This window comes from Anomaloglossus baeobatrachus, chromosome 12 (genome assembly GCF_048569485.1).
Source record: "Anomaloglossus baeobatrachus isolate aAnoBae1 chromosome 12, aAnoBae1.hap1, whole genome shotgun sequence".
Lineage (NCBI taxonomy): Eukaryota > Metazoa > Chordata > Amphibia > Anura > Aromobatidae > Anomaloglossus > Anomaloglossus baeobatrachus.
Genome location: NC_134364.1, coordinates 117,196,644 through 117,219,898, shown reverse-complemented (window position 1 = coordinate 117,219,898; position 23,255 = coordinate 117,196,644). Strand labels below are relative to the sequence as shown.

Below are 23,255 nucleotides of genomic sequence, written 5' to 3'. Positions count from 1 at the left end.
CTCCACTTTCCTGCCCTGTACCCTGTACCCTGCGCTCCTAGCCGGTCTCTATACAGGTTCCTAACCTGTCGCCGAGCCGGAACTTGAAGCCCTGATAAGGGACAATAGTCCCTGACTAGGGAGTGGGCAGGTGAAGGACGCTAGCCTCACCACTTTGACAGCTGCCAAATTGCACAAAAATATTGCAACTTTTGGCATTTACACACCATGGCCGATTAGGTGTGCCAACTCCCCTTAAACTGTATTTGTCATGGGCGACAGATAGTCATGTGGTTTCTGGCAATATAAGGTCACAGCGTTTGGCGGTGCAAAATCCTCCCTGACTTTCTATTGTTCCTGCTGTTACTATTCATTGGTATAAGTAGCTTTCCTGGTGGATTTTCATCTCTCGCCCTTTAGGACCCAGCGGAGCTCTCCTTCCATTCAGTTGCTGATTGTCAGTATTCTCCATGTGCTTAAATACTCCCTTCTTCACTGGACTGGTGCTGGTGATATTCAGTGCATACAAGCTCTGGATGCAAGCAGGTGGCTTGCTCTCATCTGTGGTATCGTGCTGTAACTTTGCTTAACTTCTACCCGAGTCATCTGTGGATAAGTAGTTCATGCATTTTCCCCCCTGTGTGTCCCCCTTGTGTCTTCTATAGTTTAGTGGAGTTGATGAAGAACTCATCCCATCATTTCCCTATTTAGGGTCCAGCACTGGGGATACCTAGGGTCAGGTATCCGGCTCGGTGCATAGGTGCGGAACCTATCTAGGATGAGGGACCGCAGGGACCAGCTGTAGATTTGGTTTTTAGACGCAGGGGTCCCATTCTCTTATTACCTTTCGCCGCTCGCTTGGTACTTCCCAGTTCCTACCACAATATTGTATCTCGGAAGCTTCTTTTAGTTTACGAAAACTTTGACTTTTGCAAAGTTTTGCCCTTTCTGCTATATGCATATCTGACACTATACAGAGCAGCCTGGGGAGGGGGGGGCATATACGGTTCTGGGAAACATACTACAGACGCAATGGGAAGTTTTTCTGCTCATTCCCTCGAAGTTCTCACATAACATCCTGAACATTTTATCTTAAATATTGATGTGACCGTGACACCGTCCAGACTCCGCTGCTCCGGCCAGGAAAGAATCACAATGTGTACAGCGCCACTGACAACCCAAGACTTCCGCAATCTGTTACATTGTGCTTATGTAATGCCAAAGAGCCGGACAGATGCAACTTATCTTCCTTGTGAGGCCCCTAAATAAGCAGTCGCTGATAACGTACGTCCACAATCAGGTCACAGACGGTTCTTATAGTAAATCATTATAAATGGGCATTTTATGGAACAAAAAGTTAAAAAAAACTATAATTATAGCCCTTAATAGTTTTCTCTAATTCCGCCTATTAAAGGGCTATGTCTCGGTTGCACTGTTTATGGTAGCCTGGCTTCCATGGAAAAGCTTACCAGATCCCAGGGCTTGCCCTGACCTTCTCCCTTAAACCTCTGGAATTATACAGGGACCCCAGGGCTGACCGGTAGAGCAAGCTGATGGCAAGAAATGTCGTCACGCAAGGTCGATACCAAAGACGTTACGCCAGGGACAGAATGAGAAAGCAAACAGATAGTCAAAGTACAAGCTGGGGTAAGAAAACAGGGTACAGTGGGGAAAAGAAGTATTTAGTCAGCCCCGAATTGCGCAAGTTCTCCCCCTTATAAAGATGAGATTTGCCTGTAATTGACATCAGAGGTGACCACAACTATGAGACACAAAATGAGAAAACAAATCCAGAAAATCACCGCCTCTGATTTGGCAAGATTATTTTTTGAAAATTATGGTGGAAAGTAAGTATTTAGTCACCTAAAAACATGCAAGATTTCTGTCTCTCACAGACCTGTAACTTCTTCTATAAGAGGCTCCTCTGTCCTCCACTCATTACCTGTAGTAATGGAACCTGTGTGAACTTGTTATCAGTATAAAAGACACCTGTCCACAACCTCAAACAGTCACACTCCAAACTCCACTATGGTGAAGACCAAAGAGCTGTCAAAAGACACCAGAAACAAAATTGTAGCCCTGCACCAGGTTGGGAAGATTGAATCTAAAATAGGCAAGCAGCTTGGTGTGATGAAATCAACTGTGGGAGCAATGATAAGAAAATGGAAGACATATAAGACCACTATTAATCTCCCTTGATGTGGGGCTCCACGCAAGATCTCACCTTGTGGGGTCAAAATGATCACAAGAACGGAGAGCAAATTTCCCAGAACCACACGGGGGACCTAGTGAATGACCTGCATAGAGCTGGGACCACCATAACAAAGGCTCCCATCAGTAACACACTACACCGCCAGGGACTCAGATCCTGCAGTGCCAGACATGTTCCCCTGCTTAAGCCAGTACATTTCTGGGCCCATCTGAAGTTTGTTAGAGAGCTTTTGGATTATCCAGAAGAGTATTGGGAGAATGTCATATGGTCTGGAACTGTTTGGTAGAAACACAACTCACCCTGTTTAGAGGAGACAAAATGCTGAGTTGCATCCAAAGAACACCATACCTACTGTGAAGCATGGGGGTGGCAACATCATGCTTTGGGGCTGTTTCTCTGCAAAGGGACCAGCACGACTGATCCGTGTACATGAAAGAATGAATGGGGCCATGTATCGTGAGATTTTGAGTGCAAATCTCCTTCCATCAGCAAGGACATTGAAGATGAAACGTGGATGGGCCTTTCAGCATGATAATGATCCCAAGCACACCGCCAGGGAAACAAAGGAGTGGCTTCATAAGAAGCATATGAAGGTCCTGGAGTGGCCTAGCCAGGCTCCAGATCTCAACCCCATAGAAAACCTGTGGAGGGAGTTGAACGTTCGTGTTGGCCAGCGACAGGCCCAAAACCTCACTGCTCTAGAGGAGATCTGCATGGAGGAATGGGCCAACATACCACCAACAGTGTGTGCCAACCTTGTGAAGACAGAAAACGTTTCACCTCTGTCATTGCCAACAAAGGATATAGAACACAATATTGAGATAAACTTTTGTTATTGACCAAATACTTATTTTGTACCATAATTTGCAAAAAAATATTCCCAAATCAGATGCGGTGATTTTCTGGATTTGTTTTCTCATTTTGTGTCTCATAGTTGTGGTCACCTATGATGTCAATTACAGGCAAATCTCATCTTTATAAGGGGGAGAACTTGCAAAATTGGGGGCTGAATAAATACCGCACTTTTTTTTTTCTCACTGTAAATCAGAAGACACAAGAGACAGGACTTGGGCGACAGACCAGGTAAACTGAACTTTTTAACTGGCAATAGGAATTGATTCCTAGGGGTGTATATAGCGAGCAGCCCCACCCAGTGCTGACAGCAGGAAGAAACAGAATGCAACCCCAAAGCTTCTGGGCTGGCCAGAGCCACAAGTCCCAGCAATAAAACAAGACTACTGAATAGTCACCCTAAGTAGTGTCACGATTCCTCTGTGCAGAGCATCTTGCACACAGTTAATGCTCTACTGCACCTTCCTGAACTACAGAGGCGGCAGTGACATGTTTCCTTTGTGCAGAGCATCTTGCATATTTGGAGATGCTCTGCTGTGTTTCTCTGAGCACTAGCTGACAGGTTGTTTGACAGCGCAGGATTCCATGCAGGTTTTGGGAGGTGCTGATTACTCAGGTGTCCCACCTTCCTGGTAATTGCTCTGTTTCATCACTGAACATGCTCTCCCGGAACCTCGCCATTCGTATTCTCTGGTTCTGCAGTTGTGCTCTCGGCTCCTGTTTGTGCTTGTGTTCTGATGTAAGTTTTTTGACCCCTGTTCTGGCACCCTCAATCTGTGCGTTGGAAGACGAGTTGACAGACAGCTTAACTCTTTCCCATCAATGCATTGACTCGGACGCTGGGGGTCCTTTACAACTTTTATTAATGAGATCAGTGTAAAACTACAAGAAATAAATGAAAATACTAAGTACAACATACAACATATCTGAGTTACATAGCATTCCATTTGATACAGGACATGCAGGGTAAATGCACTACATGGCGAATACATATTAGCTAATGACAGGATAATACTTGCAGAACAGACCAACTACATTATAATTTTGATGAGCCCTAACCAGGGGATCATAACTCACCGACTGTGCTATGTAGAGGCAAACATAAGGAGCAGAGATCTGGAGAGATATTCAGCATGCAGAATGTGTGTGTTCATGTAACTGAAATGGCTGCTGAAGAAGAAGGGGCAGAGCCTATGCAAGGTCTGATGGGTAACTACATAAGCCTTGGTAGGACAATTTTCATTGCACAGTAACCAGTGAAACATTAAACTAACTGCAGTAAGACAACATTGTCAACAGATGGCGCTGTTGGATATCACTGGACAAGTGGACAGTATCAATGTCAATTACTAAATGTAATCTTATTACTTGGCATAATAAAATAATTATATGCATTTCTATGAAGGCATGACACTCCCCGTCTGGCATCCGGGGGAATGCCACAAACTTAAACTAGAGCAATAGAATAAGTTCAGATACAGGTCTAAGAAACAGCTTTCCACTTTGCTTGGGAATCTTGATTTCCACTTTCCTGACCTGTCCGTCTTGACTTGGGAAGACCTTGGTTACCAATCCTAGAGGCCACTCGTTCCTTTTAGACTGAGTGTTCTTCACTAGGACGACATTCCCAGGTTTCATGTTGGGTCTACTATCTTGCCATTTGTCTCTTGTCTGTAATGTAGAGAGATATTGTTTTCTCCACTTAGTCCAGAAAAGGTCTGCTAACATTTGAACTCTTTTCCATTGAGATTTGTACAAGTCTTTTGTAGTAAACTCTCCAGAAGTCGGCATACTCACATTAAACTTCTGGGTGAGGAGAGTTGAAGGGGTGAGCAGAGATAGGTCATCAGGGTCATTGGATATGGGAACCAGTGGTCTGGCGTTCATTATAGCTACTACCTCGGCCATGAAGGTTGTTAGAGTCTCATGAGTGAGCTTCGAAGGACCAAGTTGCAGAAAGATGGAATCGAGGATTCTGCGAGCGATGCCGATCATGCGCTCCCACACACCTCCCATATGAGATGAGTGCGGTGGGTTAAAGGTCCACGTACAACCTAGTTCTGAAAGACGTCTTTCTACTTGGTTAATGTCCAGATTTGAGGGAATCTTTAGTTCACCACATGCTCCTACAAAGTTAGATCCTCTGTCAGAGCGTATATGCTTTACATGTCCTCTGAGAGAAATGAATCGTCTGAAGGCATTTATGAAGCTGGATGTGTCCATTGTCTCAATGACTTCTATGTGTACGGCTCTAATACTCAAACATGTGAACAAGACGGCCCAGCGCTTGCTGTTTGCATGTCCTCCCCTAGTCTGACGTGTGACAACTGACCAGGGACCAAACACATCGAGGCCCACGTTAGTAAAAGGAGGTTCGGTACTCAAATGGTCTGCTGGTAGGTCTGCCATTTTTTGGGATTGACAAGAACCACGGAGTTTCCTGCAGATGATACATTTGAAGATGACTCTACTCACAAGTCGCTTAGCTCCTGTTATCCAGAAACCCGCTTCCCGTAGGGCTCCTTCAGTTATCAAGCGCCCTTGATGTCTAACCTGTGCGTGATAATGCTCAACCAGCAGGAAAGCAACATGGCCATGAGGAACAATGATTGGAGTACACTCGTCATTTTCAAGCTTTGCATTTGAAATTCGTCCCCCGACTCTCAGCAGTCCTTGAGTATCCACAAACGGGTCCAGTTTTTTAAGGGGACTATCTTTTGGGACACTTCTGTGGTTCCGGAGGGACTCTAGAGTCTGGGTATAAGCTTCATGCTGTACACAACAGATGATTGCGTGTTTGGCTTGCGTGAGCTCTTCTACTGTGTAAGCTTTATGACAACGATGCCAGCCTTTGCATGGAGCTGGTCTCGACTGTCTGTTTTTAAAGGATCTAATGACATGGATCAGGCAAGTCAAGGCTCTGTAGGCCGATCTACAGGTAGAGAATCTGAGGAAGCGGCGAGAATCAAGGTGCCTGTTGGTGATCGTTGTGCTAAGTGTGGAAACTTGAGGCCGTAGCTCTACATCTGATTCTGGTTCGAAGAGTTCATGTGTATGTGTCTCGTGAGCAGTGGGTACTGGTTGATACAGAAATGCAGGTCTGACTAGCCAGTTAGTGTCTTTGAGGCGTGGTGCCGATACCGCTCTGGTCGCATGGTCTGCAGGATTTTGGTCGGTTGGTATTTTGAATATTTTGTCCATGAAAGCAAAGAAATGTACCTCCATTTCTGGCTTCTTTGAGAAACTTGGCTTTAAGTAGGTAAGGCGCTTTAGTGCCATCTCTTTGTTGTTAAGAAGACGGGGTCTTTGTGGCTTGAATGGTAGTGGAGCCACCCAGCTGTCGTTTTCATCCTTGTGAAATCCTTGATCCATTATCTCCAGGAAGGTCTCATCTTCAATGGAATGGGCTAGTTTATAATCTTGTTTGGTCTTTTGAAAGACAGCGCACCCTAGATGATCTTTGTCTCCGTCGCACAATTCATCCATGGCGTATCTGTCTTTCCCACCATTTAAGTGTGCTGAATTGGTGAGATTCTCCTTCACTAGGAATTTGTTGGGGCAGGGTAGGAAAAAGGATGGACGGCCACTCTCCAATGTGTTCGTGTAGAGAGATTGGACGTTGTTCGGCTTGTGAGCATTCCCGAGGCAGACGTCCCCTATAACTACCCATCCTAGATCTAGCTTCTGAGCGTAGGGCGAGTTATGAGGACCGTTTATCTGTTTCCTCACCTTGTGAACTCTGATGATGTCTCTCCCCAGCAAAAGGACCAACTTGGCTTGGGAATTAAGTGCAGGAATGAGATGCGCTATGTTTCTCAAATGGGGATGGTGTAGTGCCGCTTCTGGAGTGGGTATCTCTTCTCTATTGTTCGGGATGGCATTGCACTCGATTAATGTAGGAAGGGGTAAAGATGTCTTCCCATCTAGGGATTCGATTTGATAACCTGTTGCCCTCCTGCCAGATTCTTCACTCACTCCTGTACATGTTTTCAGTGAGTAGGAGCAGCTAAGTCCCTTGATTCCAAAGATGTCAAAGAAAGCTGAGCTGGCGAGTGATCTATTACTCTGGTCGTCGAGTATAGCATAGAGTTTAACCGCTTTTTCTCTGTAGCCCATAGGGTAAACTGTAACCAGACAGATCTTTGAGCAGGATTTGTTAGTGAGACCTTCTCCACAAACTTGAGTGCACTGGGGTGACACTTCAGGAGGTGTACTCTCTGTCTCCTCCCCGCCGTGCTCTGTAAGTCGGTCGATGTGCGTGGAATTCTGTGGGGCTGGTTCTGGGTGTAGAGCTGTGCTGTGCTCTTGACTGTTACACTCCGAACAAGTGATACTGGCATTGCAGTCTCTAGCTAAGTGAGATGTGGATGCACAACATCTGTAACATATGTTGTTTTCTCTGAGGAAGATTCTACGGTCTTTAAGAGATTTTCCTCTAAAACTCCTGCACTGTTGCAGTGGGTGAGGCCTTTTGTGTAGGGGGCACTCTTTGTCTGGGTCAATTGTTAGTGACCCTTCAGGTTCTGTTGTACTGTGGGTCTTGCGTGATGAATCTGTAGCAGACACATTAGTTTTGTGTACAGTGATAGGTGAGCCTCGAGGGTTGCGTACTGGAGCAGGCTTACCTGTTCGTGGGTTGATGGGATCTGCGGTGGAAAGGTCAAAGCTGGGATCATTCCTGATCTTGGCTTGCTGGCGCACAAAATCTACGAAGACATGGAATGGAGGAAACGGCACGTTGTGACGTTGTTTGTAATCTGAACCCCGGTTCAACCATTTCTCTTGCAGACTGTAAGGCAACTTATTCACTATGGGTTTAATACCTCTGGCTGCATCTAGGGACGCGAGGCCTGGCAGGTCTCCTTCAAACTTGGCGACTTGGAGTTCTACCAAGAGGTCGCTCAATTCTCTTAGCATGTGAAAGCTCTTATTAGAGATCTTGGGAAAGTCCTCCAACCTTTTGAAGAGGGATTCTTCTATCCTCTCTGAAGAGCCATAGCACTCATCAAGTCTCTCCCATAACAGGCACAAACCTTTGCTCGGGTGGTTGATGCTGATATCCCTGATGCGTTTTGCATGTTCTGCTGATTCGTTTCCTAGCCACTTGACCAAGAGATCGATCTCTTCATTGGCAGAAATGTCCAGGCCGGCCGTGGCGTTTCTGAAGGAAGCTCTCCACGCTCTGTAACTTTCAGGACGGTCGTTAAACTTTAAAAGACCTTTGGTGAGTAACTCACGGCGTGCGAAGAACTTGAGGAAATCTGGTAGCTCTTGATTTCTGAGAGGGTGGTCCTGATACATGTTGCTATGATGAGGTCCCAGTGAGTTATTGTTGCCATCAAATACGTTGTCGCCATGATAGTCACCATCGGGGTCCTCCATTTTGGGACGGTTCGCTGTGTAATAGGAATCTACAAACTTGGGTGCAGGTGACACTGATGGTGTTAGGTGGACGGAATTACCTTCATGCTTAACATGGGATGTTTGTTGAATGAAGGTTGATGGCTGAATGGCAGGATTAAGTCTCTCTCTTGGAGCTGAATGTAGACGGTCGTCTGATGCGGTATGCTTTAGTACGTAGTCTGAAGTGCGTTGTGAGATATCCCGATGACTGAGTTCGGGTCCGAGCCTTAACCTGAAACTTTTACTGTCGCTGCGTGCTGCTTCTTCTAAAGCCTGTACTTCAGCTTCTGCTGCTGCTGCTTCTGTGTCTACAGCAAGTTTTGCAAGGTCGGCTTCTAGACGTGCTTTTTCTGTCTTTAATTTCAACTCTTGTTCAGCAAAGGCAGCTCTCACTTTGGCGGCTTCCGCCTTCGCCCTGGCGGTGGCAATTGCAGCGCTGCTCACAGACTTCCTTGAAGCTGACGAGCTTACATGGGAGCGTGTTACATAAACTTCAGATCCTCTATCTGACATGGTGTCTGTATGCGGCTTGACTGCTTTCTGATAGAAGTCAGCGTCTATGCTTCAACCCCGTTAATAGCAGTCGTTTTACTGTTCTGGCACCCTCAATCTGTGCGTTGGAAGACGAGTTGACAGACAGCTTAACTCTTTCCCATCAATGCATTGACTCGGACGCTGGGGGTCCTTTACAACTTTTATTAATGAGATCAGTGTAAAACTACAAGAAATAAATGAAAATACTAAGTACAACATACAACATATCTGAGTTACATAGCATTCCATTTGATACAGGACATGCAGGGTAAATGCACTACATGGCGAATACATATTAGCTAATGACAGGATAATACTTGCAGAACAGACCAACTACATTATAATTTTGATGAGCCCTAACCAGGGGATCATAACTCACCGACTGTGCTATGTAGAGGCAAACATAAGGAGCAGAGATCTGGAGAGATATTCAGCATGCAGAATGTGTGTGTTCATGTAACTGAAATGGCTGCTGAAGAAGAAGGGGCAGAGCCTATGCAAGGTCTGATGGGTAACTACATAAGCCTTGGTAGGACAATTTTCATTGCACAGTAACCAGTGAAACATTAAACTAACTGCAGTAAGACAACATTGTCAACAGATGGCGCTGTTGGATATCACTGGACAAGTGGACAGTATCAATGTCAATTACTAAATGTAATCTTATTACTTGGCATAATAAAATAATTATATGCATTTCTATGAAGGCATGACAACCCCAGACCATTGTTTAACTCCTCTCTGCCCGCTCCCTGCTCTTGTGGTGACCTCCTGGCTTTGGACCTTGGACCATTACCTGATCACATCTGTCTGCTCCCTGTTTTTGTCGTTACCTCCTGGCTTTCGACCTTGGACCATTACCTGACCACGTCTCTGTCTCCTCCCTGAATCTATACGAATTCTCCTGGAATTCTGACCCTCTGCTTGTGACTTGACTGCATTTGTGGTTACTCCCTGTGTCCTGTCGTGTCCTCCTGTTCCCTGACCCCGGCTTGCCTAAAGGCCGCTTTACACGCTACGACATCGCTAGCATCAGCTAGCGATGACGCGTGCGATAGCACCCGCCCCCGTCGGTGACACGATATGTGGTGATCGCTGCCACAGCGAACATTATCGCTACGGCAGCGTCACATGCACATACTTGCTCTGCGACGTCGCTGTGACCGGCGAACCACCTCCTTTCTAAGGGGGTGGTTCGTTCAGTGTCACAGCGACGTCACAGCAGCGTCACTGAACTGCCGCCGAATAGAAGCGGAGGGGCGGAGAAGAGCGGGACGCAACATCCCGCCCACCTCCTTCCTTCCTCCTTTTCCGGTGGATGCAGGTAAGGAGATGTTTGTCGTTACAGCGGTGTCATACACAGTGATGTGTGCTGCCGCAGGAACGACAAACAACAAAGTTCCTGCAGCAGCAGCGATAATCGAGAATAGGGGGGATGTCACCGATGAGCGATTTTGAACGTTTTTGCGACGATTCAAAATCGCTCATAGGTGTCACATGCAACAACATCGCTAACGCGGCCGGATGTGCGTCAAAAATCCCGTAACCCCAACGAGATCGCTTTAGCAATCTCATAGCGTGTAAAGCCCCATTAACTACCCTTCCGTCTATACTATTTGTAAGTAGTGACTAGCATCACATGTAGACCGCTGAGCAAAGCTGTAATAGAGGGGAGAGGTATAGTCAAGAATATTACTTATTCTCCTCTTCATAGATGAATATTATCAAATATTTTGCTAAAAAAAAAGTACATTTGCAATTTGCCATTTATGAAAATTGCCTGCCGTTCTTGTTATATAACCACTTTTGTTTGCAGCTCCTTGACTACAACCCCTGGCAAAAATTATGGAGTCACCTGGCTCTGAGGATGTTCATTCAGTTGTCTAAATAAAGCAGATCACAGACGGCACCAAACTAAAATCATTTCAAATGGCAACTTTCTGGCTTTAAGAAACAATAAAAAAATCATGAAAACATCATGTGCAGCCAGTAACGGTTACTTTACAAGACCAAACAGGGGGAAAAATTATGGAATCAACTCAATTCTGAGGAAAAAAATATGAAATCATGAAAAAGAAACAAAAGAACCCTCCAATACATCACTAGTATTTTGTTGCACCACCTCTGGCTTTCATAACAGCTTGCAGTCTCTGAGGCATGGACTCAATGAGTGACAAACAGTACCAATCATCAATCTGGCTACATCTTTCTCTGATTGCTGTTGCCAGATCAGCTTTGCAGGTTGGAGCCTTGTCAAGGACCAGTTTCTTCAACTTCCACCAAAGATTTTCACTTGGATTGAGATCCGGACTATTTGCAGGCCATGACATAGTCCTTATCTGTCTTCTTTCAAGGAATGTTTTCACAGTTTTTGCTCTATGGCAGGATGCATTATCATCTTGATAAATTATTTTATCATCCCCTACATCCTTTCAATTGATGAAATAAGAAAAGTGTCCAAAATTTCAATGTAAACGTGGGCATTTATTGAAAATGTAATGACAGCCATCTCCCCAGTGCCTTTACCTGACATGCAGCCCCATATCATCAATGACTGTGGAAATTTACATGTTCTCTTCAGGCAGTCATCTTTTTATCTTTTTATTGTTTAGCTTATTTGTATGTAAATCTCATTTCCTTTAGGCGATTTCTTACAGTTCGGTCACAGACATTGACACCAGTTTCTTCCCATTCATTCCTCATTTGTTTTGTTGTGCATTTCCTGTTTTGGAGACATATTGCTTTAAGTTTCCGGTCTTGACGCTTGATGTCTTCCTTGGTCTACCAGTATGTTTGCCTTTAACAACCTTCCCATGTTGTTTGTTTTTGGTCCAGATTTTAGACACAGCTGACTGTGAACGGCCAAAATCTTTTGTAACATTGCATGATGATTTACCCTCTTTTAAGAGTTTGATAATCCTCTCCTTTGTTTCAATTGACATCTCTTGTGTTGGAGCCATGATTCATGTCAGTCCACTTGGTGCAACAGCTCTCCAAGGTGTGATCACTCCTTTTTAGATGCAGACTAACGAGCAGATCTTATTTGATACAGGTGTTAGTTTTGGGAATGAAAATTTACAGGGTTATTGCATAATTTTTTCGTCATAATTGAGTGATTCCATAATGCTTTCCCCCTTTTTGGGTTTGATAAGTAACCGTTCCTGGCTGCACATTATGTTTTCATGATTTTTTTTTTTTACTGTTCCTTAAAGCCAGAAAGTTACCATTTGAAATGACCTTAGTTTTGTGCCGTCTGTCATCTGCTTTTTTTAAGCAAAAGTAAACAACTGAATGAACATCCTCAGAGCCAGGGGAGGCCAGAACTTTTGCCAGGGGTTGTAGAAGACCGACCACCACTGCAGTCTACCTTGTTAGTACATTGCTTAAAATGGCCGGTATAGCTCAATAGAATAGAAACTGTAAGCACTGTTCATTCTCAGGAACAGCATTAAGGAGCACTAGGTGCAATTATTTAGGACTGCAGTCACAGCATTGGGGAGTATTAGGTGCAGTTATTTGGAACTACAGTCACAGCATTAGGTGCAATTACTACAGGCACAGCATTGGGGATCAATAGGTCAAATTATTTGGGACTGCAGGCACAGCATTGGGAAGCATTAGGTGCAATTATTTGGGAGTGCAGGCACAGCATTGGGGAGCACTAGGTGAAATAATTTGGGACTGCAGGCACAGCATTGGAGAGCACTAGGTGCAATTATTTGGGAGTGCAGGCACAGCATTGGGGAGCACTAGGTGCAATTATTTGGGACTGCAGGCACAGCATTGGGGACACTAGGTGCAATTATTTGAGAGTGCAGGCACAGCATTGGAGAGCACTAGGTGCAAATATTTGGGACTGCAGACACAGCATTGGGAGCACAAGGTTCAATTATTTGGGAGTGCAGGCACAGCATTGGAGAGCACTAGGTGCAATTTATTGGGACTGAAGGCACAGCATTGGAGAGCACTAGGTGCAATTACTGCAGGCACAGCATTGGGGATCAATAGGTCGAATTATTTGGGACTGCAGGAACAGCATTGGGGAGCACTAGGTGCAATTATTTGGGACTGCAGGCACAGCATTGGGGACACTAGGTGCAATTATTTGGGACTGCAGGCACAGCATTGGGGAGCACTAGGTGCAATTATTTGGGACTGCAGGCACAGCATTGGGGACACTAGGTGCAATTATTTGGGACTGCAGGCACAGCATTGGGGACACTAGGTGCAATTATTTGGGACTGCAGGCACAGCATTGGGGACACTAGGTGCAATTATTTGGGACTGCAGGCACAGCATTGGGGACACTAGGTGCAATTATTTGGGACTGCAGGCACAGCATTGGGGACACTAGGTGCAATTATTTGGGACTGCAGGCACAGCATTGGGGACACTAGGTGCAATTATTTGGGACTGCAGGCACAGCATTGGGGAGCACTAGGTGCAATTATTTGGGACTGCAGGCACAGCATTGGGGAGCACTAGGTGCAATTATTTGGGACTGCAGGCACAGCATTGGGGAGCACTAGGTGCAATTATTTGGGACTGCAGGCACAGCATTGGGGAGCACTAGGTGCAATTATTTGGGACTGCAGGCACAGCATTGGGGAGCACTAGGTGCAATTATTTGGGACTGCAGGCACAGCATTGGGGAGCACTAGGTGCAATTATTTGGGACTGCAGGCACAGCATTGGGAGCACTAGGTGCAATTAGTTGGTAACGCAGGCACAATTTTAGAGACCAGCATCTGCAATTATTTGGATAAATAGCAGGCACAATTGTTTTAGACTGCACTCACAGTATTGGGGAGCACCACTGACTATATGGTGGAAATATTTGCTTACTATATTGACGAGTACAGACTATTTGGGAATATATACAGTACAGACGAAAAGTTTGGACACACCTTCTCATCTCTAGAACAACTGTTAAGAGGAGACTTTGTGCAGCAGCCTTCATGGTAAAATAGCTGCTAGGAAACCACTGCTAAGGACAGGCAACAAGCAGAAGATAACACAAGGAATGGACATTAGACCAGTGGAAATCTGTGTTTGGTCTGATGAGTCCAAATTTGAGATCTTTGGATCCAACCACCGTGTCTTTGTAGAAAAGGTGAACGGATGGCCTCTACATGGCTGGTTCCCACCGTGAAGCATGGAGGAGGAGGTGTGATGGTGTGGGGGGGGGGCTTTGCTGGTGACACTGTTGGGGTTTATTCAAAATTGAAGGCATACAGAACCAGCATGGCTACCACAGCATCTTGCAGCGGCGTGCTATTCCATCCGGTTTGCGTTTAGTTGGACCATAATTTATTTTTCAATAGGACAAACACACCTCCAGGCTGTGTAAGGGCTATTTGACTAAGAAGGAGTGTGATGGGGTGCTACGCCAGATGACCTGGCCTCCACAGTCACCAGACCTGAACCCAATCGAGATGGTTTGGGGTGAGCTGGACCGCAGAGTGAAGGCAAAAGGGTCACCAAGTGCTAAGCATCTCTGGGAACTCCTTCAAGACTGTTGGAAAACCATAACTGAATAGGATAACTGAAGTGAGCACTAATATATATATTATGAGTGCAAGCCAAAAAATACATACTATACAAAGGATAAGGATGCACATCAAACATAGATAATGGTATAATGCGTCAAGCATATGGAAAAATATTGGAATATACAATGAAAAATGCTACTTGCTAATTTGAACATGTGAATAATGAATTGCATACCTGCTATGAATATTAGGAAAAAGGAGATATTTAGCAATCGCATTGATCAATGTAACTGAGCCCCAAAGCCTCGTCAAGGCATATCTCTATATTGGGGTCCCTAGCTCTGTGACCCTGTGTGTCATCTCATTGCAATTAAAAACTGCTGTGGGTGGAGAGGGGTAACTAAGGACTTTCTTATATAGGAGATGGAAAAAACATGGCCGAAAGGGGCGGAGCTGTGTTCACATTCAGAAAAAAAAAAAAAAAATATTCATAGCAGGTATGCAATTCATTATTCACATGTTCAAATTAGCAAGTAGCATTTTTCATTGTATATTCCAATATTTTTCCATATGCTTGACGCATTATACCATTATCTATGTTGGAAAACCATTTCCGGTGACTACCTCTTGAAGCTCATCAAGAGAATGCCAAGAGTGTGCAAAGCAGTAATCAAAGCAAAAGGTGGCTACTGTGAAGAACCTAGAATATAAGACATATTTTCAGTTGTTTCACACTTTTTTGTTAAGTATTTCATTATTTCATTCCACATGTTTTCATTCATAGTTCTGATTCATTCAATCTGTCAGAGTCCTGAAAATAAAGAAAAGTCTTTGAATGAGAAGGTGTGTCCAAACTTTTGGTCTGTACTGTACAGTCAAAGTGTTTTGGCTGAGATTTGCTTTCCACATGATGCATTTTATGTGCAGTTTTTTATTACTACAGCTTTCAAAATCAAAGCTTTTTGCAATGTATTCTCTGTAAGGTAAGATAGGGGTCTCTATGTGAAGCCTAACATCCAGATAACTTACATTCATTACTTAAAAGTATGGAAATATGGCTCTAATATTTATATTTTATACAGTATTTAGGAACAACTGTAAATACAGTAGTGAACCACCAGGTGTCACTGTTGCTTTATTAAAACGTCACAAAAACATGAAAAGTCCAGCTCTAATGCAAATAAAGGTAAAGATAAAGGGTCAATAATAGATACAATTAATAGACTAAATATTAAATATACAATTAATGGAAACAAATATACAATTTGTATCCTTTGATACTTCCATCACTTTCCAAAGTTACCACACACAACTAAATATGGATGAACATGCAGCTATGGGATTAAATAAAGGGGAATCTGAAATAGCCATTATTAACATTACTCTAACCATAATTGGTATTTGACAATCTGGAATTCACTTTTTAGATTCTTGACCATGCCACTTCCTTGGTCAAACAAATAGCAAAATAAATTCAGGTTGTAACGCTCACCACCAGGGGGCGCAGGTACACTGGTATAGTGTAGAGTTCCTAGGTGTAATGAGGCGCTTGACCACTAGGGGTCACTAGTACCTAGGCAGGGACAGTCTGCAATCAAGCCAAGTGTCAGAAGCCAGGAGGTCACGTCAGTACAGAGGAGCAAGAGAAGCCGAGGTCACGTGCAAGCCGGTGGTCAGTAAGCCAGGAAATAGTGTCAGGTACAGAAAGGGAGCAGAGCCGTGGTCAGATAACAAGCCGGGGTCAGAAGCCGGGAAGACACAAAGGTACAGAGGAGAGAGCGGGGCCGGGGTTACAAAACAGGTTGAGGGTCATCAAGACGGGCAGTACAGACAATACGGGAGGGATGGAGGTCAGGGAACGGGACGCAAGGTAATAGGACAAGATCAGAACAACTCACGGAAATCAGAAGCGTACAGTGCAGAGCAGGCACTATTACTGGCGGCGTCCAGGGTGAGACAGCTCCAAGATGAGGCAGAGCGATCACTCTGAACAAGACACGACTGAATAGCCTGAACCCGGACAATATAGACAACACTAAAACACCTAGGACACAATGGCATAGAGCAGAGCCATGAGTGAATCATGACACAGGCTTGACATTGATTGTCCTCCTTTGGGACAATTTTCTTTCATGTATGTATTTGGGTCTAAAAATAATTTTTGCACTAAAAATTATGCACCGTTTGCCTTCCATTTCTTCTGTATTGTACTGTGTATGGGTGACTGTGGAATGAGTTAACAGAGAATTGTCAGTGAGCTCTTTCCGATGGATTGCGGTTGAGTCCATAACTTTTATCTGTCTTTTTCTGAGCTCATTGCCTCCTCCTGATCATATCAAAGATGACTACGCAGAGAAGCAAAGAGCCTGCAAAATCCAAATAATGCTATTTTTTTCATGAAAGCCAATGAAAAAAAAATCATGACTATCACATTTTCGACGTTAAACTTAAATTCCTGCTTCTCGGCCCGAGCCTCCAATTTCCCTAAAAATTAATTAATCCTCTGCGTTTACAGTATTATCTTACAGAGCTAAGTAACCTTTCAAATATTAAAATTCTACTCTCAGCCCTCCTAATAAATGTACTAAAGGGAACCTGCCAACTGATTAATGGTGTCTGAATAACAGAAAGTAGAAAATCAGAAACTGTCTTATCGGTTCTAAACATCTGTTTGGTGCTCCTGCGCTCAATACACTGACATGAGTCTCACTTTACACACACTGTCAATCTAGTTAAGAAGGTGAGTAGAAGACTACAGACCTACGTTATCAAACAGTCATATCATTCTTGGTTGCACATTTGTTTTTTTTGTGTATAGGGGGAGACTATTCAGTCTAGCTAACAAGTTCACTTTCAAAAGAAGAGGGCCCAATGCTGACCATTGTGGCACCCCATTGTTAAATATTACCTATTAGAATGAGTTCTTATAATAACCACCCTTTGTTATGTATCCATGACACAAACTAGTTATTGGAAACTCAATTCACAGGACCCTAATCCAGCAACCAGGTCAGTAATCTGTGACAGATGAATGGCAGCCCTGCAAATTTCCACTGAGCTGCCATCATCCCCAGGGCTTCTTTTTATTATCTGGGATGCCACGACATAATCATTGCTTTATCATATACACAACATTGCACCAGACTGGAAAATCAAAATAAGAGCCAGAGATAATGGCAACTTAGTGGTAATTAAACAGGCCTCCTATCACAAATTATTGACCTGGCTGCTTCATTGAGGTTCTGCGAAGTAATTCTCCAATCTCTAGTTAATGAGTTATCAATTGTCTCAGTGATAAACAGAGAATGGTTATTATTATTTTGCATTGCTTATAGTGCCAGTGTTACGGTTGCTGCGTGCACTGGAGACTATGTCCAGATTTCTTGCTACTGCACATGTGCGAGCGCTGGAGACTAAGTCCAGATTTCTTGCTACTGCACATGTGCGAGCGCCGGAGACTAAGTCCTATCTTGGAGCCATTGCACATGTGCGGGTGACATCATCGCTGACACGAGGTCACATGTCTCTGACACCTTCTATGCCGATTGGTCGCTGGTCATGTGCTTGTGACGCCTTGCTCGGTGATAGGCCAGCATGACGTCACTCCTGTCGTTCTGGCAGCGGATTGGCTCTGGTGTCCTCCATCTTGGATGAGGCACAGAGTCTATATAAGACCCTGACACACGCCGCATGGCGCTCAGTCCTCTTGGTTCATGCATGAGAGTAGACGCTCTGTGCGCGTTCCTCTAGGCATTCCTCTGTCTATGCTAGGTGAGCGCTACCGGCAGGGTAGCGTTCTTATACCTTACAGCTTCGGCTGCTGTCCGTATCCTTACCTCTTAGTGGAGCGGACATAGGCAGGTGCCTGACGCACATGGTCCGGCTGGGCCTTGTGATTCTACTCGTAGGTGGACGTTGCCGCTAGGGTAACGTTCCTTATACTGCGTCTGGCAGTTGTTCGTATCCTCGCACACTAGGGGAGCGAACAGAGGTAGGAGCTTTGTGCGGCTTACGCTGCTGTTCGTCTCTTTTGCACCACTAGAAGAGCGGGCCTAGGCAGGTGCCATATCTAGTGGTTCGTGTCCTCGCACACTAGTGGAGCGAACGCAGGTAGGAGCTTTGTGCAGCTTACGCTGCTGTTCGTCTCTTTTGCACCTCTAGAAGAGCGGGCCTAGGCAGGTGCCATATCTAGTGGTTCGTGTCCTCGCACACTAGTGGAGCGAACGCAGGTAGGAGCTTTGTGCGGCTTACGCTGCTGTTCGTCTCTTTTGCACCACTAGAAGAGCGGACCTAGGTAGGTGCCATTTCGCACACATTGCCTTTGTCTCTGTGATTATTAACAGAGACCATTCTACACACCCTCCAAGTAAGGGAGGAATTGCTTTACTTACTTATTATATCCTTCTGTGAGTTAACAGAGGTATTGCACTCTGCCATAGTCTGCAGCAAAGTCTTTGCACGGTGGACCCTGACTGTCTGATACTCCTTTAGGTTATTATCAGACAGCCCCCCGTAACAGCCAGCATATTCCACAGCTCTTTATAGAGATTATTACTACTGTCACCACTATTAACAGAATACACTCTGCTTGGGTCACTGTTAATAGTGGAGTACCATAAGGGTCAGTATTGGACCCCCTTCAATTTAAAAGGGACCTGGTAAATTTTACCAGCAGCCAGATCAGTAGTCTGGGACCATTGGACGGGAAGCCTGCAAATTGATTTTTCCATCTCTAGTTAATAGGTTATCAGTTGTCTCAGTGATAGGAAATAGAGGGTGGTTATTAATGGAAGACATTCTAGTTGGGTCACAATTAATAGTGGGGTACAATAAGGGTCGGCATTGGGCCCTCTTCTTTTTAAAAATAATCTTTTGAAGTTTACCAATGTCAAGCTACCGCTAGGGTGTGCTGGGACTCAGGTAGAAGGATAACTCCTGAGTGCACTAAGACAGAAGCCCACTAGAGGTCGCTAACACAAGAGCAGGGATATTCAATCAGTCAGGGTCTATGCTGGGAGGTCACCCTTGTACTGAGGAGAAAACTATCCAAAGTCAAAGAACAGAGCCGAGGTCGGATACTGGGAGAACAAGTAAGCACAAGGGAGGGAGTGGAGGACACGGAACAGGACTGACATCCGGAGGATAGGTAGGAACGGAGGTAAGGTCAGGAAGGAGAGATGGATGTCAGGACGGGCAGGTGGGACAGAGGTGAGGACAGGCTGGGGAAATGGAGGTCAGGTCAGGTTGGGTAGGAAGGACAGAGGTCAGGACAGGCCGGGGAAATGGAGGTCAGGTCAGGTTGGGTAGAAGTGATGGAGGTCAGGATGAACTGTACAAGATAGCAGGACAAGAAACGAAGAACTTTTCTCAGGAAGAGTGCACGCAGCAGAGCCGAAAATATTACTGGTGGCGTCCTGGAGGTAGCAGCACAAAGATATGGCGGCGCGACCTCCGGAAAGAGGCCAGAACGAACAGGCCCCTCCAAGAGACTTAAACCCCGGAAGCAGGATACATGCATCGGCTCAGGAACAGCAGAGCCATGCACGAATCATGACAACCAACAGCCAGATCAGTAATCTGGAACCATTTGGATAGGAACCCTGCAATCGATTCTCCTATCTCTACCATTAACACCTATTTTCCCCTAGCCCCACCGGTCTCAGTTTATGCACCCAATGTAGCACCCATGTTCACCTCACCACGTGTTAGTCTATATGGGTTTTTTTTTATACTACATTGTAACCACAGTCTACAACAATGATAAAATTTGCATACTGAGAAGGATAGGAATTTACTGGTTTTGGACAATTTATGATCTAATCTTTATGCAAAGTAATATAATTTTACTGTACGTGAAAAAAATAGGAAGTGACGGCTGGCATGTGGCAATATTTACTTGGCTGAAAATAGTAAGAGACTGCCAAATTCTGGAAAGAAAACATATCTACATCTATTATAAAGAAATGAACAAGTCTGACTTCCTCTCCTGCAATAGTTCCTCCGAGCTCTGGATCACACATACACCACACACACCACGTCAGACGACCAAACACCAAAAATGTGGAAGCCGCCCTGCACTCTCTGAAGCTGAATTGTCATCTTTTTCTGATATATATCTAAAACTCCGCCATTGTTGCTCTGTTTTTATTTCTTTTATTGCTATATCTCCATGTGTAGATAAAAAAAAATGACCTGATAGAGAGCGCGATGGGTTGATACTCTGCTTAGATGCTATGGATTCTGTTGACTGAGACATTGAGACATCTAAAGAATTAAAAGGGTTGTCCAATATGAGGACAACCCCTACTCATTCCCCATGCTTTCCTCATTAAAATTAATAAGCTTATACTCACCTCTCGTGCCAGCGCAACTCTAGTGGTGCCGGCGTTTGCTGTTCTGGTGCTCACATAAGGTTATCATGCCCACAATTAGCACTGTTTTCCCTCTCCCCATGTGACGTCTGCCCGGGGCCACAGACACAGGGTGACTGTCAAGGACAGACTAGAGGCTAGCCTCCTACTCAGGAGGATCCCAAGAAAACCTCGAAACCCTTTAACCCCTGTACAGGGATTTGGAATCACTACAGGGCCCTGGAGATCGCTGCCTATGGAAGGCTGCAATCCAGAGGAGAGTAGTTGTCAGGCAAGGTCAAATCAGCAAGTACAAAAAGGGACAAAATCAGCAGGCAAGAGCGTAGTCAGGAATTCAGGCTAAGGTCAAACCGGAGATTGCAGCAAAGTACAAAACAGGGCAGGCAGGAGAATGGTCAGAAATCAGGCAGAGGTCAAACACGGGGCTCAGAATTTCAGGAGCAGGGTGCGAACCAGAAACAAACAGTATACTGCAAGACTAAATCTGGCAGGGACCAGCAGACAGGTGGGGGAATAAGAAGAGTGTGGTGCCTTCCCATTGGCAGTAGCTGAAAGGTGGTAACTTTGGCTGGAAGGCACACACCACTACAGTCAGCCAGTGGTACAGCAGGTCCCAGTCAAACCCAGTTTAGTTGATGGTCGGAGCCTGCGTCCACCAGAGCCACTGGTACTAACTCTTCCCCTATCACCAGCACTGCCCACGACGGGAATACGGCAGCGCCTGGTGACCGAAACAGAAGTCACAGGAGCAGATTCTGGTGGGGACATGACACCACACCTTCGGACCTATAAGTAATTAGCGGGAAGTGAGCGGCAGCTAAAGCTCTCACTTCTTGTTGATTACATATTTTTTTGTTGGTGGGGACAGTGACCCTGGCGGTGATTGGGTTGCGGGGCTCGCCTAACGTTGCAACCTTAGATGAGCCTCAGGAGAGCGAACGCCGGCACCAATGGAGTTACACTGGCACGATAGGCGAGTATAAGCTTTTTCATTTTAATGGGGGCAAACATGGGTGATGCGAAGTGTTGTCCTACTAGTTTCCAACCCCTTTAGGTCACAATGACCTGAGTTGGCACCAGTTAAACGCAGCTGGCACCTATCATGTACTTGTTTAAAAGTTTGGACTTTTATGAACTGGATGATACCAATTATGTTTCATTTTAATGAAGAAAATTAAAAAAGGGAGGAATGATGAGCTGTCACTTTAACTACTTAGATGCTATGGTCACTATTGACTGTGGCATGTAAGGGATTAACCCTTTTCCAATACAATTTTTTTTCTTTTTTTAGCATTTTAAAAGGCATGAAGGGGAGTACAACCTGTGCTATCTATAAGTGGCTAAAGTCAATACTAGTCAGAACAAATCCAACAAAATGCCGCATCGGACGGAGCGGAACAGGAGAATCATAATGTCGGATGAGGTCAAACTTTAGAACGGTAAGGATTAAACTGCAGTGATCTGAGTTGCCACCAGTCATCGCATTTAAAGGTAGGGGAGCCTCATTGTGTATTTATTAAGCACCCACAGCATATATAATTTTAAGTTTGGACTTTTATGGATATGGTATTACCAAATATGTTTGATTTAAAAAAAAAAAAAAAAGAAGTTAAAAGAATTGGAAAAAGGAGCAATGATAGGCAAACACTCTGTCTAACTGCTTAGATGCTACATCTGCTATTGACTGTGGCATCTAAGGGATTAACCTGCAGTGATCTGAGTTAGCACCACTCCTCACAGTTAAAGGCAGCTTTCACCCACACCGTATTTGTGGAGCATGTACAGAAGAGTTTTATGTAAATAGCAATACCAAATATATTGATTTTTGTACTTTTTTTAATTAAAAAAAAGTGGGGGGATGGGCTTATGTTTTAACTACTTAGATGCTATGTTTGCTATTGATTGTGGCATTTAAGGGGTTGAATCTAAGTGATGTGAGTTACCACTAGTCATCACAATTGAAGTTAGTTGGCACCCACCATATTTTTTTGGAGCAGGCATCTAAGTGTTTAGATTAGGGGCATCCTCGGACACTGCATCGTGGTTGTGGGGTGTTATTTTTCTATTTATCGCATTCTCTGCATTTTTTGGAGTCTCTTTTAGCATTAAGGCCACGTCTCACTAAGCAACATCGCTAGCAACATCGCTGCTGAGGCACAACTTGCTAGCGATGTTGCTGTGTGTGACATCCAGCAACAACCTGGCCCCTGCTGTGAGGTCGCCGGTTGTTGCTGAATGTCCTGGGCCATTTTTTAGTTGTTGCTCTCCCGCTGTGAAGCGCACATCGCTGTGTGTGTGACAGCGACAGAGCAACAACTGAATGTGCAGTGAGCAGGGAGCCGGCTTCTGCGGACGCTGGTAATCAATGTAAATATCGGGTAACAAAGAAGCCCTTACCTTGGTTACCCGATA

The 23,255-nt window shown here is 44.8% G+C and overlaps 2 protein-coding genes across 3 annotated transcripts in view; both read right to left on the bottom strand.

Annotated features, from left to right (window-relative positions):
- Nucleotides 1-23,255, bottom strand: part of PLCB2 (phospholipase C beta 2) — a 203,852-nt gene that overhangs the window by 98,361 nt on the left and 82,236 nt on the right. The window lies entirely within an intron of this gene.
- On the bottom strand, nt 3,940-9,462 carry LOC142257508 (uncharacterized). Its single transcript, XM_075329650.1, has 2 exons — nt 9,360-9,462; nt 3,940-9,164 (listed from the first exon to the last, which is right to left on the bottom strand). Exon 2 carries the CDS (start codon nt 8,957-8,959, stop codon nt 4,496-4,498), a length of 4,464 nt encoding a protein of 1,487 aa, XP_075185765.1. The 5' UTR covers nt 8,960-9,164; nt 9,360-9,462; the 3' UTR covers nt 3,940-4,495.

Excerpts from the sequence above, each read along its gene's own strand:
- LOC142257508 (XM_075329650.1), bottom strand. The coding sequence starts at position 8,959 with ATGTCAGATAGAGGATCTGAAGTTTATGTAACACGCTCCCATGTAAGC.